Raw genomic sequence first — 19918 nt, forward strand, 5'->3', positions numbered from 1 at the left:
TCAGTATTTTCGATTGTAGGTTATGTTTCTTCAAACTGTTATATTAACAGTATACAATTGTGTTTCTTTCATTAATAATCTTAAACAGCAGGATTATTTATAGAGATATTTTTGGAAATGATCACATTCCGAGTTGTTGTTCTTGTTCATATACTTTACATATTTATAAAGATCTGAAAAAGATTATAAAAGTAAAAGAACTTTATGAGAAAATATCTGATATAAATTTTCTCAATTTTTAAAACTATAATAAAAAATTTACAATTTTTACTACAATTTACCAATAGTTTCTTTTAATAAAATATAATCAAACATATTAACACAATAATCATTCCGATTTTTATTTTATTATAAATTAAATGATATTATAATAAAAATGTCATAGAAGAATTACACAGTATGTTTGAACAAAGAGATAAGATTCAATTTTTCTTAAGAATTTTCAAACAATATAGTATCTTATAATAAACTTTTAAGAATAGAAATAAATTTAAAACTTAATAAATTTTCATCCACCATAAAGGCCTGTTTTTAGGCGGCAGAACGGATTCATCCGTCACGGCTGAGACTTCCGTTCTTTGTTTGCAGTTTCTATTTCAGCATGTCCTCGACCAACCACAAAGGAAGACACCAGTTATCGAACACATCGAGCCAATCGTTTACCTCGAAATTATCTCGTTTGTTGTTTATCTTCTTTTTCGTTGGTGAGCATCGCGCGATATAAAACGAAATTAAAACGCCATCTAGTTATTACAGAGAGTATACACAAATGAATCAATTTGATCGTAGGTAAGTAAAAATCATGTTCAGTGTCATGTATTATATCCCATTACGGAATCTCTATTGTTATGTTCTAAATTAAAGTTGATGTCATTCACTATCACACTTGGTCGATCTCTATCAATATAAACTTATATCGCGACAATAAAGTTAATTCAAGTATAAATGATATATAGTCAGTGTAATTCGTGACACGAACAATATGATTTAGTTGATCGAATGCGTTTCGGAAACGTTAAATTTAGGTTTCCTGTGCATATTGTAAATCGAACAAGGTTAATGGCTTACTTCCTTTTTCCATCGTGCAATTATGCTGAAAATTAATGGTGAATTCGAACGTTAATTAATATTGCCAAATAATAAATTTTTATTTATACAAAATTTTGAATATACCATTTTTTATCATTTAATTCAAGAATATGTTTAATTCTAATATTGATCTTTAGTTTTTGAAAATTGAATTGCATATGCTTGTATTTAGATATTGCATTCTTAAATATTGAGAATAATGAAAGTGAGTCTACATTTTTGTTAGATTTTTGAAAAAGGAATAAAATTATATAAAATATTTAAAATATTATTAATATTGAGAACACATTATACATCAAAATCAAATGTAAAAAAAATTATTTAAATCGTTGCTTTGTTAACAAAAAAAAAGAAATTAAAAATTGCATCCAATGTAACATTGACAAATAATTATTTCACGCTTGATTAAATCAATAAATGATATAAGATTATTCTGGAACGCATTACAATAAACATATATGTACAATAACGAATATAATTCATTCCATTAATTCATACCAGCAATACCAAGATGAAAATTTCTTCTTTACCGCGAAACACACTTCACAAACTATCATTAACGGTTCAATAAATGCCTTAATAAAAACAAAGGATAGAGTCAAGATTCTATTACATTCTCCTTTATATAAATTCATAAATCTAGTTGATCTATGATGCATTTTGACATTAATGCTATCTTTATAGTTGAAAAATATAGATCAAGACACGTGATAAAAATCTTATAAATTTCAAAAATCATGCAATAGAATTTAGGCAAAAAAATTGAATAAAAATATGTCTTGTCAATTAAATATTATTATTATTATTATTATTTTTTTTTTTTACATAATCTTTCTGATCTTTTCAAGCTGCTGATATAACATTTGTCTGACGCCAAGCCATTGTGATTGACATCGAACCAACGTTATATAAAGACACTTAGATCGTCTTACAGAACGAGCCAAAGGTGTGAACGTGATAAAAATCTCGAATCACGTTTGATTCCGGATAAATAAACGGTTTTTTTTAAAACCGTATTATTCCTTGACATTTTGATAAAAAAAAACATATATAATATTCATAACGAATAAATTAATTTTGTATACAAATGAATTAATTTTATATACAAGGAAGAAAAATATTTAAAAAACAGTAACAGGAAAAGTAAGTAAATTCTATTACAAAAAGCATAAAATCTTGAAAATCAAGTAAAATCTTTATCTACTACGTCAGTTTATAGAAAGATAATTAAAGGAAGAGAAGATATCGATTAAGAAAAGGCATTTAGTCGATTATTTTTCATTTTCCTCGTACACTTATTCTTTAAATCCCAATCAGATATTATCCGATTTGTGGTATTATCATGTTTTTTGAATGCATTTTAATGCGTGGATCATTTATATACACCTTATATCAATACATACACTTCTTGTGACGAATGCATATGAATGTAAGTGAATACTTTGCACTGCAAGTCTAGGCGAAGAGAATAGTTACAGAAATAGCTTATGACTCAATATTTAGACACCACATTTAATACGAACCATATGGAATTATGTTCATTTCTTGTGGTCAAAAATCAAAGATGATTTATTTTGATAAATACGGTTTACACGATTTCTATAAAACATTCATTAATGAATGTTTTATAGAAAAATCTTAAAACTTTAAAATCTGGTCCATGTTGAAGAGATTCGAGATCTTTGTAGACTAAAGATTTTTGAGTTATAAATTCAGATATAAAAAATTTTAAATCACAATTTGTAAAAATTTTTAGCTCGAAATCCTCAATATTGAATTGATATTTAACAGATGATGATTTTAGATTGATTTTTGTTAATTCTTTGTAATCGAAATTCTACAATTTCAAATTAATTTTATATAATATTCTTTCATTTTCATTGTTCGAATATCTTGGGAAATATGAGAAAAATGTGACTTTCGATCAGAATTGCCAGAATATATAACTTGCTTCTGTTTTAGCACTGAAACAAGGAAGTTTATGTTTAAAAACGTAGGTTTCATTCTAAATATACTTACTTTAGAGTCAGAGTTACCAAATAACGGGACAAAACGGCTGTCAGTGACATTACAAAATAGCAGCATAAAGAATTAAACTGCATCATTACTTCACTTATTCATTCTCTTCCTTTAGAAAACTTTAGAACAAATTTTCTACTTTCTACTTTAAATTACTCTGGAATAGAAGAAACAAATTGAGTGAGAAAATAAAGATTCAGTTGGCAATCTTGCTCAGCAATTTTCTTAAGAAAATAACGTCACATTATTCTTACTTTTTGTCTCTATTTATATCTATGAATCAATTCTATATTAATCTTTTTTCTGAATTTCAAAATAATAATCTTGGTTTCCATGTTAAAAGCAGTACACAAATTCAATTAGCAATTGACTAAGATAAAATGATTGCAGTGAATGAGAAAACAATTTCTTCTTATTTTTATCAACAATCTGAAAAAAATGAATAAAAATAGAATAATATTGGAGAGAAGCTATGTCACATTTCTACATAATAAAGTATTACATATCTCTATAAACAAATCTTGTCACTGATATTTAACCAGCCATTTTGCCTGGTATTTGGCAATTCTGATTCTCTTAGTTTGTTGTCTTATTCCCAAAATATAATTTAAGATCAGATTCTGCCTAGAATTCCCTCTAACAATCCTGCTGCCAACTCTCTGTCAGAGAAAAAAATGACAGAGTTATATTTAATGTTCGAACGAAGTAGAAAAGATCTGTTTCTAATCAGCAGTAATAAGAATTATTTATATAAGTTTTTCTTTCATGTTTATTACATTTTATCGTTTCATTTCATTTAATTATAAAATATGCGTTAATTGATTATTCATATGTAAAATAAGGGAAACAATAAGGACAGAGGGAAAATAAAATGGAATTAAAATTCAAAAGCCATATATATCGCTGTAAATATAAATTTATTGAAGTCTTACAGTGCTTAGATTGAACAAAAACATACGGCAAACTGAACAATTTAAGTACACCTATATCTTGTCAATAAATTCGCCGTATAAATATTTTATTATTTTACACCTATGTAAATTGTGTACGATTTTATTTATGATGTATCGTATATGTCTCTATGTATAATTTATATACAAATCCGATATAATAATAATGCCGTATATGTAAATATACATATACAAACGTAGAAAATACAAATTATTCTTCGCGAAATTTTTTTTTTTTTTTTTTCTTTTCTTTTTTAAAGACATTTCATATCTCATACAAAGCAAATTCTTGATATTCGAATTTTGTACTCTTTTTTTTCTTTTTTTTTTTTTTTTTTTTTTTGCATTTACGTATCATTACACTTACGTATCATTGAAATTCGCAACAACAATGAACATCGTGTATTTTTTTTCTATACATGTATGGAAAGCCTTTCCCCTTTCGAAAATTACGACAACTGTGAGCATGAATTATTATTATTATTATTATTATTATTATTTATTTGTAATCAATTTAAAAGATAAGAATTGCTCAATAGTATCTTTCGTCGAATAAGTCTTTTATTGTACTTTTTATTGCGTTTTGTTTAGAATAATCTATAATAATCATATAAACGAAAGCATGTATACTAGGCGTTAACGTTACGTGCCAAAGAAAAATATTTAGAACATAACGTGATGATGATTTTTAAAGTGAACGATGGCTTACATATTTACAAAGCTTAACTCTAAAGCGGATATGAGAATTACAACAATAAAAAGTTGTAATTTCCTTAATGATAATATATAAGATGATTTTTGACCCAAACTTTACAATACAAAATGAAAAAAAAGAAAAACTAGACGTTCGATAGAAATTACAAATTAAATTGTAATAACGAGAAAAAGAATTATATAATATCTTCATCTTATCTCAAGAGAAAAGAAATTTGTCTTTACTTGTCATTAATCGTTATTGAAATATTTGAAAAATTTCAAACTTTCGCTTCGAATTATTTGTCGCTATTATTATTCGTAAATTACTTAAACCTTACTTAACGTAACTATAAATCAATATATAATGATCTCGAAGAACAATACATATCAGGAGACACTATCAGTCTTCTATGTACAAAAATATAAGAATATTAGGATAGAAGAAGATCGCAGATGAATGAAAAAGTTAACAAAAAAAATTAAACTATCTTTAAAAAGATTATAATACACCATTTATAAAATGAAAACATCTCTTTCCCTATAATGCTGTACGCAACTTTTCCTCTCATTTTGCTTTAATTCATTCATCGTATATTTATATTGTTCCCATATGTATCAAACAATCGACAAATATATCATCGATTCGTTCTTTGATTCATCCTTTACATCTATCATCTTTTTCTTTTTCATTCTTTCAAAGACCAAGACTTCGTTCTTCTCCGAGTTTCTTTTACTCAAAAAAAAAAAAAAAAACTCCTTTAGAAATTGTGCAATTGACATTGGCGACGCTCAAGACGGAAGTATTCACGCAAGTTTCATGTATATCGTGCGGTCCCTCATCTTGCAGTGCTTCAACTCCCTCAATGCCCTCTGCGCCTCGCTGGGGGACGCGAAGGCCACCCTGGCATCGCCTGTGGGCATTCCTCTTTCGTTGTACCGACGTATCACGTTCTCCCTTTTAACGTCGAAGTCGCCGAAGAACTCGATGATCTCGTTAATGTCGGCTTTGAAAGGGACGTTTTCCAAGGACAGCACGCAACCAGGCTTACCAAAACCTTCTACCACGTAATCCATGGAACCTGGATGTCTGCCCAACATGTGTCTGGGTATGCCCATTAATCCAGGGGGACATCTAGGTCCGAAACCAGAGTTACCAAAGCGTGGCAAATGATTCATGGGTCCGGAGAATCGTGGCCTTTGCTCCTGAAGAGGCGGGAAGTGTTGCTGTTGGGTCTCCATGATCTGGGGATCGACCATCCCCAACGTTTCCAACATTTTGGCCCGTGGGACCAGCTCTATGGTGGGGACGTTCTTCCCAAAGGGTAAACCGTTTTTGGCGGTAGCTCTGAGAGCCTCGTCCGCCGTGTCGAATTCGCAGAAACACTCGCCCGCGGGTTTCCCGTTCTGGTGCAGCATGTGTATCCGATGGGGCACGATCCCGATGTCGGAGAAGAAGTCCAGGATGTCACGGTCGATGGTCTGGAACGGGAGACCTCTCATTATAACGCAATCCGAGCTGGCCGTTTGATTCATACTGTTCTGCTCGTGGTCGCGTTTCGCCTGGGCGAATTTCTCCTCCGTGATAGCGGTCGCTGTGACCGGTTTATTGCCGATCTTCAGGGACGTGTTCACCGACGCTTTCGCGTCCTCTATTCTCGCGAATTGCACGTACGCCATGCACTGGACGCTACCGGACTCCTTGGTGCTGGTGATGAACAGGTCGTTGATCTTCCAGTCGTGGAACAATTTGGCTATGTCCATCTCTTTGGTGAAGGTGGGGAGGTCGGTGAGCAAGATGCAGGCAGAGGATCTGACGTCGTCCATCCCATCCTCGCCCCTGTCCCTCTCCTTCTCAGGGGAGTACGAGTCCACGGCTTTGTCGAAGATACTTTCGTCGAGATGCAAAACCTCCACCTCCGATCCTCTCACGAATCTGGTCGTGCCCAACGCCAGCTCCTTGCCCTCCGCCTTGCTGAACTTGACGTAAGCGATACCGACTCGATTCCCGTGGTTATCGTTGATCAACTTGAGCCCGTCCTTCCTTATGTAAATACCTTGAAACGCGTGACGGACGTCGTTGTAAGTGGCGCTTAAAGGCATGTTACGTACCTCGACGCAGTGCCCCCCACCGCTGTTGCCCTTATTCTCGTTCGAGAATCGGTTGGTCGAGCCACGACTCCTCTCATTGTCGAAATTGAACTGGGAACTGTTGGTCTGGAAGGCGTGCGGATTGCGCCGACCCTCCAACTCCTGCACCTTGCTCAGGAACGGATTGTTCGGTCTGATCCCGGGCCTGTAATTCACGGAACCGTTCGACCCGTACATATCCGCCCCGAACTGGGCCGACCTGGCCGGGAATCTCACTTGATCCAGCCTGCTCTGCTCGCTCTGGTTCCACGGCTCCTTGCCCCGATTCAACGAGCCCACCCCTCCTCCGCTCAAATTGGGCAAATTCGAGCCGCCCACGTTCTGGGACAACGGGCCCATACCCACCGTGTGGCCCAGGGTCTGCATGTGCGACTGCATCAAACTTCCAACCCCGTTTATCCCGTTTATGGGGAACTGGCCTTGCTGGAGCAACGAAGGATGTCCCATGACCATGGACCGCGGCTCGCCGTCCTGCGACAGAGCCGCAACGCCCGCGCCCAATATTCCCGGCGCCAGCATGGCTGCCTGCATCTGCGTCTGAGGCGGCACCTCCCAGATCCCGTTCTCCAACGGCTTCTTCCCACCCGCCACGGGCTTGTCCTTGTGAAACTGGCCCACGCACACCACGTCGTTGTTGTCGTCCTCGTTCGCGTCCTTTCGACGCTCGCCCGTCGAGTTGCGCTTCGTGTCCCGATCCCTCGAACGGGTGCGATCTCGGGATCTGGATCGGTCGCGGCGGCGACGCCTGTCCCTCCTGTCCCTCTCCCTGTCCCGCGACCTGCTCCTATCGCGGCGCCTGCGATCCCGCCCCCTGTCCCTGTCCCGCCGATCCCTGTCCCTGTCGCGGTCCCGCGAGCGGGACCTGTCCCTCGACCGAGACCTGTCCCGCCTGTCCTTGCGATCCTTGCTCGACTCGCTGTCGTTGTCCTTTTCTTTTTCTCTTCGGTCGCCGGGCGACCCAGGCTTCTGGACGACCGGCGCGACAGCGACAGGCGCCGTTTGCATGAACGATTGAAGGCTGAGGGTCTGCTGGCGGGCCGCCTCGATCACCTTCTGCATCTCGGTGCGCGAGCTCAGCAACAACTTTATCTTCATCTCTTTGATCTTGCCGCCGTCGTGCATCATCGCCTGACGGGCATCCTCGTCCGTGCTGCGAAAATGCGGGGAATTTAGTTCATTGGTAACTAAAGATATTTCTTCTTCTTCTTCTCGTATGAAATATTTAAAATGGATCGAAATGTATTCTCTAATCGTGAGATTTAAAATTTTTATTTTCTGTACAATTGATTATATTTTGACAATTTTTAACGAATTAAAAATAATATCTCCTTCGTTTCTCAATTTATCTAGTTATTGGAATAGATGTATTCAGCTTCGGTATTTTTAATTTTAATTTTCTGACTTAAAGAAATCTCGTTCAGAATGCAAAATTATTTGTAAAATTATTTTAACGAATTAAAAATAATATCTCGTTCATTTTTCAATCTATCTAATTATTGAAATATGTATTCAGCTTCGGTATTTTTAATTTTAATTTTCTGTACAATTTTGATCATATTTTGACAAATACGAGGACTTAAAGAAATCTCGTTTAGAATGCAAAACGAATTAAAAATAATATCTCCTTCATTTCTCAATCTATCTAATTATTGAAATCGTATTCAGCTTCGATATTTTTAATTTTAATTTTCTGTACAATTGATCATATTTTGACAAATACGAGGAGTTAAGAAAATCTCGTTCAGAATGCAAAATTATTTGTAAAATTATTTTAACGAATTAAAAATAATATCTCCTTCATTTCTCAATCTATCTAATTATTGGAATAGATGGATTCAGCTTCGGTATTTTTAATTTTAATTTTCTGATTTAAAGAAATCTCGTTCAGAATGCAAAATTATTTGTAAAATTATTTTAACGAATTAAAAATAATATCTCCTTCATTTCTCAATCTATCTAATTATTGGAATAGATGTATTCAGCTTCGGTATTTTTAATTTTAATTTTCTGTACAATTTTGACAAATAGGAGAACTTAAAGAAATCTCGTTTAGAATGCAAAATTATTTTAAGGAATTAAAAATAATATCTGCTTCATTTCTCAATCTATCTAATTATTGAAATATGTATTCAGCTTCGGTATTTTTAATTTTAATTTTCTGTACAATTGATCATATTTTGACAAATAGGAGAACTTAAAGAAATCTCATTTAGAATGCAAAATTATTTTAAGGAATTAAAAATAATATCTGCTTCATTTCTCAATCTATTTAATTATTAAAATATGTATTCAGCTTCGATATTTTTAATTGTTAAAAATTTGTCACGAATCAATCTGAGTATGAAGAATTACAATGGAAAGAGACAAATGTAATTTTTATTTACCTGAAAGCTATAAAAGCGTCTCCCAACTCGCCGCCAACAATGTGCACGCCTCCTTCCGGTATGCTCAAGCCTCTGAAAAATTGGCGAATGTCCAAAGCGTTGGCGGACCACGCCAAATTCTGTAGTCTGATTATGACGCTCATTTTCGATTGTTTTTCGAGGATTGATCTGTAACCGAGGCGAAGGAATTCGAATTAAACGAGGATGAATGAATGCGCTCTGGGATGCAAAAGTGGTGCATACACTTTCAAAGAGATCATGAAGAATGAATCAGAGATCGAAAAAAGCTAGGCAATTGAAGAATAAAATAGAGATATTTTTCTTTGATATATTCCTTTTTTATTTGTTTATTCATTTATTTATTTAGATACATATATATTTATGGATACACATAATACATAATAATACATATATATGATAATTTTGATAAATTTAATTTCGAAGCAGGTGGATTACGATTCAGAATGATTTTTAATTTGTATGGAAATTTTTATTGGTTTCAAAATAATAAAACGTATAAAATAATTAGTATTTAAAAATTTTCAAAATGAAAGATGAAATTCGATAATAATGAATAGAAATAACGTACGTGATTTACATAATTAATCAATCACTAATTCGAAAATTAATAATCGCCGATATTCGTTAAAATAAAGATGTGAAAGTGAATTTTATTTCTAACAGGAACATCAATTTCGTATTCTTTCTAAATAGAGTATAATATCTTTGAAGATTTCAATTCGACCATATCATATTCCATTTTATTGTTCAAGAAATAATCACAAGGATTTACGTTTTCAATCTTCCGATTATATAATTAAAAATACATTTATAATACTTGAGCAATTATCGACAAAAATTATTTGTTATATTAATATACCTTTGTTTTCAATCTTAATTTTATTTAAAAGCGATTCATTATAAAATAAAGAGATTATAATCAACTATTATTATTTCTTTTGTAATTAAATATTACTGTTAATAGAAATACATATATTCCAATTTTTAATTTAAAACTAAATATTAAAAATATTGGTAATTATAATATGGATTTATCAATATAAGTTACTTTTGAATCTCACTATTCTGAAATTACCAAACTGTATACTAAACCAAAGTTAAAATATACATAACACGCCACCGATTTGTTTTAGTTTCTTCTTAGGTTTCGCTCAAAAGATACAGATCTCGACGTTTGACCCACTTAACTACGTATGGGATACTAAACTATATATATATATATATAATATTTCCCAGATAATTTCCAAAGTGATCAATCTTTGAAAAATTCACGATAAAGTCATGAATTTATAATTAATAAAGTACAATGATCCGTGGACATTAAATCTAAAAATAACTTATCTTGTACCATCTCTTTCTAAACACTGCAATAAATCTCGAGATCTAACGTTTTACGGACCATCGATTCGACTCGACAGCGTATATCCAGCGTGCGTACGTATATATATATATATATATATATATACACACACACAGTATGTCAAACTAACTTCTTATCTCACAATATCGAGCTCACAGCAATAATGGAGACCACGATTCTATTAAACACACGAATTGCAATATAAATAATAAATTTTAGCTTTTTTTAATTTTAACTTATTTCCAACGTACGAGGAACGTATGTACTAGAAAGTGCATACGGTATTTCAGGTTTAATGAATGTTTCGCAAGGTAGCACACGTGAGAATAAAAAGATTGTTTAGATTCATGCGCATACCAAGAATACTTTCCAAAACTGTTTTCTCTTGATAAACGTACATACTTTTCAATTCTTTTAATTTAATCATTTTATAATTTTTCTATTATCTCGTCTCTTAACTTGATAAACGTATACTTTTCAATTTTTAATTTAACGACTTTATAATTTTTCTACGAGTTATTATTTTCAATTTTTATATTATAAATAAATAAATTTTTCTCAAGTTCCCCAAGTTACTTGAGGGATAAAATCGGTCAAGGTTTAAGATCAAGTTTAATTTTGTACATTTTGATTCGTGGAAAATATATAGCATTATTATATTTTCATATTGTCAGATATATTTACACGATTTAGAAAAATAGATGTATCAAAAACACGTGTTATTTTTGCGGGAAAATTTAAAAATAATTTTTCTGAAATTCACATCCAATCGTGATAACACGATTTAATTCAAATAGTTTTTTCTACGCCTCTTATTTTTAAAGCTTACGTGTCCACAAGTTTGATGTCCTAGTTTCAAGTAATTTACGGAAACTGGAGGATCTACGCCGACACGAAAGTCGTAATCGAGCACGACCTCGATCGTAAAGATTATATAGTAATCTCTATTGAAAAGAGAAAGGGATTGTAAAATCGGTCAGACGTCAGTTCACACATCGGAAAGAGAGAGAGAGAGAGAGAAAAAAAAAATTGAGAATGAGCGATCGAAACGATTTCTATTAATAAAAAAAAAAGTAAAATGCTGCATCTGGATGTTATCTGCGTCAATTGATGCGTTGTTAGAGCTTCGACATTACAAGCTCACTGCTTGCCAAATTTTTAATATAATGACAAAGCATCATATTCAAATTATATAACACAATTTGTCAGTATAATATATTATGTTTCAAGTCAAGGTAAAGGAAATTTACATAATAGAGAATATTGGCGAAGATTATGAAACAATTCTATGTATAATAATAATTAATATTCAGAATTAGAAATTTCATAGATTTCATTTTACTTGGAAATAGTAAAGTAAGTGTTTAAATATGAAATTTGTGTTAAAAATTTTATATTTTAAAAAAAAAAAAAAAAAGAAATACGTATTTAGGATTTTACGATTATTTTTAACATTTAAAATTGAAATTTTAATTACTCTTTTAAGTCGATGAATGAGAGATATGCGCGCGGGAAGTCGATCAGAATCAAATGAATATCTTAATTCGATTCAGCGACTGTATAAATATATGGATCTAATACGAGATAATTCTAATATAAATATTAATAGAACTTTGATTAATAGAATGTTGATAATTTATACGTTATAAAATTTAAAATAGAAAATCAAATCGTTGTGATAATTTTTTTATCAACAAAATTAAAAGTTCTACATCGTAGAGATTACGTATGTACTCGTTCTGTTTATTGCTTATTATATCGAAACATCTGATCACAATCATTAGTGTCCTAGGCTTTTCTACGATGGATCGATCGAAAGCGTGAATAATAATAATCGACCAACGATGAATAACTGTGTAAATGAATAAAAGATTCGATCACTGTTCAATAGCGTGTAAGAAAGAAGTTCTGTAACAAGAACTTTGTTCGAAGATTGATATTATTATATTTTATAAAATTGGTAGAAAAAGTTTCTTTTTCTTTATTTTCCATATTTTATTATTTTTTTTTTCCTTTAATTAAACTTAATCGAACGAGAAATGTTAATTACTTTATTATTAAATTTGTTCTTTTTATAAATGATAATAATTGTTTAATTTATAAATTTGTTATTAACAGATGAATATTAATTTTTGAAAGAAATCTTTTCTTTTTTTAAAATAAACGTGTAATGGAAAATAATCCATAATATTTGTTTAATGTTAAAATTTTGACTTTTTTTGTTCTTTCTATCCTTCTTCAGTCTATCTGTCAATTGAATTTCTATCATTACATATATTTATATGTAATGAGGTAAAGATAAGATAGAATAAATTTCCATTATTTTCATTAAAATAAAATGAAAGATAATCTATAATATAGTATTAAAATTTCTAATATATTTCTGCTTTTCCTATTTTCAAGTTGAATTACATCAATAATACAACTATTCATAAAATTCTAATTAAAAATAAAATAATAATAAAATAATTCTTTGATTATTTCGATTATTCAACGAAATAAGAAAAATGATGGGCATTTTAATAATGACGTCATTAAAGGGGAGAAAAAAAAAATGAAACGCAATAAAACTTTCAAATAATCGGAGAATAAATTTGAATACTGTTTTTTTTCTTCTCACGCAATAATTACGTAATAAAATCCCAGCATTTTCAAGAATATGATAATTTTTACTCGCGGAAACATTTATTATTTTAGCGAATTTTCTCGTTTAACGACATAAATTTGCTGGATTTCTATTTCATCAAACGATAAATAAAATATTTCTTTATCTCTTATCAATGTAATATTAACAAGTATCATAAAAAAAAAAAAATATATTAAATATTGTAATTATTAATAAGTACGAGAAGTAGTTGATCATTTTTTAAATAAATGGAAACAATAAATTAAAACGAAAATAAAAAAATATTGAAAACGTTTTAAAAAACATTTGAGACGTTAATTTAGAATTTTCATTTCACAGAAATGAAAGTAATGATTGTAAAATCATTTAATTAAAAAAAATTATTTAAAATTAAATTATTATAACAAAGTTAATTGGAAATAAATTAATAAACTTTTTTATCAGAAATTTCTTCTCATCAGACGTATATCATTCGCAATAATAAATTAACAATTCTTCAATTCCTACATTCATCGAATGTAAATCATCCTTCTCCAACGGTGAAACGATCATCTTTAAATCAAATCGAATCTTGAGCTTTTGATAGATAAACATTTTCTCTCTCAATGAAATCAATTTTTTTCGTTCTCAAGAACAATATTTTCATCCTTTTTTTTTTATTACTCTTGACTTTTATCAACCACTTGGATGAACCAACTGCATCAAATCAAGGAATAAACAATATCAGACAACAATAATTGCTGCACGATATTTCCTTTTTTTTTTTTTTCTCTCTTTTTTTTGGAACGTGAAGATACGATACAGCGACGAATCCTCGATGAAAAGAAAACGCAACAGCCGCGTTAGCAGCGTCATTGAAATAATTGACGAAACGCATACGTTGAGTGGTATATCGAAAATATTAAAAAAAAAAAAAAAAAAAAAAAAAGAAAAAAAAAATTGAGCACAACACCATGATTCTTTTAAACGGGAGAAAGAAACAAAAAATTTTTCTTCTTAAATTCTAAATTCTTACGATCGATGAGAAATTCTATCACTTCGATAACGACAACGAGCATTTTTTTATTTGCTCGTGAAGTGAACTTAACGCAGCCTCGGGTTTCAGGAATCCGTTGGACAGCAGTTTAAAAATACAGCATGTGGATACACTAGGTAGATTGGAAGTAGTTCGATAACTCGTAGAGCGCCTTTTTTTTCACAATTAAGGCACAATCCTTAACCATTCGTTTTCATCTCGCGAATTCCATTCGCGAAATATTGCAACATAACGAGGTAGAAAAGAGGTAAAAAATTTATAAATGTATATACGAAATATATTGTAAAGTATGTATTGTAAACGTGGGATGGAATGTTTCTAAAAAAAGACAGGATAGGATTCTTAGGATTGAAAGTATATCTATTGGAGAGACCTACACCATAATTTAATTTTTTTCTTAAGAAATAATTTAATTTTAGAGAGATAAGAATATATACCTAGAATTCTCCAGAGCACCACAAATTGCAAGAATCGGAGGATCGAGTCGGTAGATGAAAATTCTATGATATAAAGTTATTCTTTCTTTCTTTCTTTTCTTTTCTTTTTTTAAACTCGAAATTCGATTCGCCTTACCAAATTTTACTTCGACTCGATAAAAAGTCGATTTTTAAAAATTTGATCATTATATTTCGTTCGTTGTGATATATATATATATGTAATATAGCATAAGGATTCTAGAATAATTAATTAATTCTTCGCTTCAAAATAAGCAAATAACAAAATTCCAACAATTTCATATATTGTCAAATCTTAATTAACGTTCATCAGGATCAACCCTAAACGACGATCGACGTCGAAGTTTGAGCAGATCGTTGGCGGTGGTGGAAAACTTCGTCAAATTTCGCGACTTAGGCTTCAACACAGATGGTCGACACAGATCGATGGAAAAAAATTATTGACACAGAGAGACAACGACGAGGGTCAATCAGCAAATGTCCACCTCGAGCTTCCATATCCGTAACAGCGGTGGCACGTCCATGATGTCGTGACAGAACAGAAAGAAAATTCCAGAGGAACGATGAACGCGTTTTTTTTTTTTTTTTTTTTTTTTTTGCTCTTTTCCTTTCCTTTTTTCCTTTTTCGTAAAACTTTCGTCACACACGTCGAACTTCTGTCGAAGACTAAAAGCAGTGCTCCCTCTCAGAGCTTGTTTTGATGAAGGAAAAGTTTCAAAAAACGCGTTTTTTAAACTCGTTTAAAAATTGTCAATATTTTAACGTTTCCAAGTTCAAATAACAAGACTTATATACTCGCTGAGTGTGTATATATATATATATATATATATATGTGTGTATGTGCGAGGAATTCGATATATCTATCTCACTTCCACTCGAGCGGATTTTTATAATCGCGTATCGTATGATATACGCTAGTGATAATGGAAAGAGAGCATAATATAATTTTGATCTGAATTCGAAGTTAAGTTAATTTTTCATCCGTGTAAAAATGATCTCCTTAAAGGAAATTTTAAAAATCTGTTTATATATCCCCGTAAATATAAATCTATAGATATACATATATATTTTTCTTCGACTAATTAATGTATTAATTAGTTATATGAAAAGTTATACAATTATAAAATCTAAATTCTCAAGGATTATTCAACGTGTTTCTTTACGAATTATTATATTATATTTTTGCGTTAAACTGTAATTTAAAATTTCACTCACTAAAACAATTTAATACTTCACAATTTCATCCATAAAGATTCATCTTCCATTTCTGCGAAAATTTTTTCCACGTGTGTGTATAACAGCGTACACACGTTTTTCCCCCAATTTTCGTTTCCTTTTTTTTAAACGATGATGAAAATTTATGAAGAGAGGAAGAGGGAAGATAGGAGGTATTATATCGATCCGAAATTGACGTAAATTCATAAAGCTGGCTGCATGTTCGTTACGTACGGGAACAGAAAAGATATGTTGAAATACATACGAATAAGAGGAAAAGAGATCCAACGAGAGAGACAACGAGAGAGAGAGAGAGATTCGATCTCATTCGCCAAGATTTTTATGCGGTCAGTATCTGAATCGGTAGCTGCATCAACTTACAAGCAGTGGCCGCAACCAAACGCAGTTTTTTTTCTCCTCTTATTTATTTATTTTTCCCCTTTCCCTCCGTTTTTCACTTTTTGCACGCATTGCCACTATTATAATAAGGAAATAATTTTATTGTTACTTTATCGAAAACTCGAAACCTCTCTTGTTCGAGATTTTTTTTTTAACTAAAGATACCTGGTTTAATTTATTTTTAAACTTTAACGGTATTTTAGTTATCGATCAATAATTTTAATATACTTTGATTGTACACTTTGTGCATACGAGCAAAGCAAAAGAAGTTTCGAATATCGTAAAAAATTACGAACTTTCGAATAAACGAGATTGTGTTAAAAAAAAAAATGAAACGCGCTTCGAACGAAAATATATTAGCCATAACTATTAAAGGTAAAAGTCAGCTAAATATAACGTAACAATAGGGCCCAGTGATGCAAACAATTGTAGGCATCTTTCTCTTCCTTTCTCGTGTTGTATGCACGACCTGATACACGTCATCAGTAGTACGATGTAATTGTTGTGTAGATATAAGATTAATGACTGATTGCCATCGTCCACATATACATTTGATCCATGAGTTTCCTCGTCGCTCAGCACCACAATTAATATTTCTTGCGACCGTGTGTGAAACGATTGCGTGTAACGATAATAATATAAAATAATGCGATTGCTTTTTTTTTTTTAGCAATAATTCATAAATTCAATAATTTCGTTGAATCCAAGAACGATTATTTTTTCGAATTCTAGGAGTATTATTTTTTTTTACGAATATTTTTTTTAAAGAAATCAAATCGGTTTTTTATAAAAGTCGGTTTTATATATCATTGTTTTTAAAGATTCGTACGTTTTATGTATGTTGTTTAACTTAATTATTAGGTAACTAGTACCATGTTATAATCCTAAATTTTAGCCACAAAAATGGAGAATTTACGCTATTTTTAACGGATTTAATGAATTACATACTTTGAACCGAAGGAAGAAACTGCACTTCACAAAATGGTGCAAAGTATAGGACAGGAAAAACAGAGTAGAATAATTCGATGACCATTGTGTCCACGTAGAACAGTGCAAACGGAAATGCACTTGAATGATAAGGCGATGACTCCCAGCGTTCAAGGACCTTGCAAGAAAAATGCACTCCTTTCTTGCGCTCCTCTTAACTTATATTTTTTTTTTTTTTTAAATAAACTAAATATGTAAAAATCACGATTCGTACATGAACGACCTTTATCCGCGCCTTTTTATTTTAATTAGATCATTTTTTACTAGTTTTTTTTTTTTTGTAGAAAAATAAATACTTGGTTTGTATATAAAAAAAAAAAATAAATTATCATATCAAATCTTATTATTTCCTATATTTTTAGAATTTTTGTTGTAAAAAAATAATTGCATGGACATACGATACATGTATTTTAATTTAAACTTTGCAAAATATATCGTTGCTTTATTTATGCATTAGCTTTTTATTTTTATTTATGAATAAACTTACCTTCTATGAATAATGAATGAATCAAATAATCATAGTTGCTGCATTTTAAGATAATATAACTTTGAAATATTTAAACGCATAATGGAATAGGTTATTAAAAGAAAAATTTGATATGATACATTTTAAACGTATTTTCAAGTTCTATTTTATGAGCAATATGAGCAGAATCCATGATTATGATCCTCTATATCAACTTAAAACTTTTACTTAAAAGATATGAGTTTATATGAAAAATGTTTCTCTTCAAAAAAGTTTTCCTTTTAGAAATTTTTTTTTTTTTTTAAATATAATTCAGTACCATTCGAGTGACATGGTACATCTTGAAAAAACTGCTCGATTATTATATTTTATTAAGGTAAGTTTATAATATTAGGATATATGTGATAATCAATATTTTAAAAAATGAAGAACATATAACAAAATAATCATGCAAATATATAAAAATGTTCTTCATTTCTATGCAATATTTTGCTTTTAATTTTTTTTTTATTGTTTTCATTATCACTATTTTATTAATTACTTACCATTTCTCATTAGATAGCATGAATGTATAGTAAAAAGAGAAAATATTTTGCATGAAATGTAAATGTGAAATGGTGCTTAATTCTCAATGACCATCTTGGAACATACCAAGATAATGAAGAACTAAATGAGCCTGTAGTAAAATCACAACACTTCCTTCCAAAATTATGAGCTAGATTTTATTACATTACTTATGAAGCATTACCTTCACTTTAGATACTTGAGAAATCTCTTCCTTCTTCACCCTCAGTTAAAATGTACGATGAAAGATAAGAAGTTGATGAGAATAAAGACGACCAAGCAGCAAACAGTCCATCAGCGAAGAATAATAAAATGAAGAAGTGGAAAAGGAGTCAACTGCACCATGTCATTGTACTAAAGTCCACTGATGATGCTGATACCTGATCTTGACACCTAACACACACTCAGTTGCCTAAGATCCTGCAACACACATCATTTTTTCCATACTGTACCTATAAACCTCTTACAACAATCACATACTGTAACTATAAAATAAATATTAAACAATTTTTTCAATTTTATTTAATTATTATATAATCTAAAAATTATATCATTTGAACCATTATTTAACCATTATAATGTATTTTATACATTACTTCTCAACTTTGAAATTTTTATGTTTTCCCCTCATATATATATTAATTTTTGCAAGTAGTAATAATGTACGTTTTTATTAAAATCCAATATTATATAATTTTATACTAGGCAATATAACATAAATATATATATATATATATATATATATATATATATATATATATTTAAATTTACTGTTCTTTATTTGAATAAAAAAATTAATAAAAGTGAATAAAATTATATTTATTCGATTAATTTCTACACAGAAAATATTCGATTTTTTTTTAAATAATAAGATATAAAAACTAATATCTAATAAACTTATTTAACGATTCTTTATATCGCTATATATGAATGTCTAAAACATTGTAGTAATATCATATTCAATAAAATAAAATATTACTTTCGTGCTTTTCGACACTTCGCAATTTTCAAAGCACGAAAAAACTATTTATAGGAAAAAATACTTTCTTGACTACAAAAAAAATGACAAAAAAGTGCATGAATTAAATGATTTCACACATGATAAAACTAAACTTCAAAACCAATAATAAAATTCAAAGAAGAAAAATTTTTTATTACATTGTGCATTACCCATTCGCCATTTTCACAACTTGGAAATGTTGATCGAAATATTTTGAGAAGCACACCAGAATATTTGACTCACCGAACTTACTATGCAAATACGGCGTATCTCATAAGGAGAATGCTGATTATAGAAGCCGTAAACAAATTTAAACACGACAACAAAGAAATTTTCGCTTTCAATGAACAACAATTGCTTCCTGTCTTCAGCCAATTCTGTAATGGCTGCCGTTTTCCGTGCAATCGGTTGTGAAAACCCCGCAGTCGTATTATTCACTATTACCAATATTTCGTAGTTAAATTCGATATTTCTATTTCAATATTATTATTCTTGTCATTCTT

The 19918-nt window shown here is 30.8% G+C and overlaps 1 protein-coding gene and 1 long non-coding RNA gene across 6 annotated transcripts; one reads left to right on the forward strand and one right to left on the reverse strand.

The window, feature by feature from the left end:
* The first annotated feature begins 286 nt into the window (after positions 1–286).
* On the forward strand, positions 287–4857 carry LOC107964511. The gene is made up of 2 exons (XR_003306078.1): positions 287–789; positions 1938–4857. It is a non-coding gene; the product is annotated as an uncharacterized LOC107964511 (long non-coding RNA).
* LOC100578631 lies at positions 4379–19844 on the reverse strand. 5 transcript variants are annotated; one of them, XM_003251362.4, is made up of 4 exons: positions 19574–19844; positions 18600–18835; positions 9287–9454; positions 4379–8052 (listed from the first exon to the last, which is right to left on the reverse strand). In XM_003251362.4, the coding sequence occupies exons 3-4, from the start codon at positions 9427–9429 to the stop codon at positions 5559–5561; spliced, it is 2637 nt and encodes an 878-aa protein (XP_003251410.1). In that variant the 5' UTR covers positions 9430–9454; positions 18600–18835; positions 19574–19844; the 3' UTR covers positions 4379–5558. The 5 variants fall into 5 exon arrangements, 4 of the variants coding, with proteins under 4 accessions (XP_003251410.1, XP_006569699.1, XP_006569698.1 ...); XM_006569636.3 differs by having other exon boundaries at positions 19668–19839; XM_006569635.3 differs by having other exon boundaries at positions 19586–19839.
* Positions 19845–19918: the final 74 nt, after the last annotated feature.

This window comes from Apis mellifera, linkage group LG1 (genome assembly GCF_003254395.2).
Source record: "Apis mellifera strain DH4 linkage group LG1, Amel_HAv3.1, whole genome shotgun sequence".
Lineage (NCBI taxonomy): Eukaryota > Metazoa > Arthropoda > Insecta > Hymenoptera > Apidae > Apis > Apis mellifera.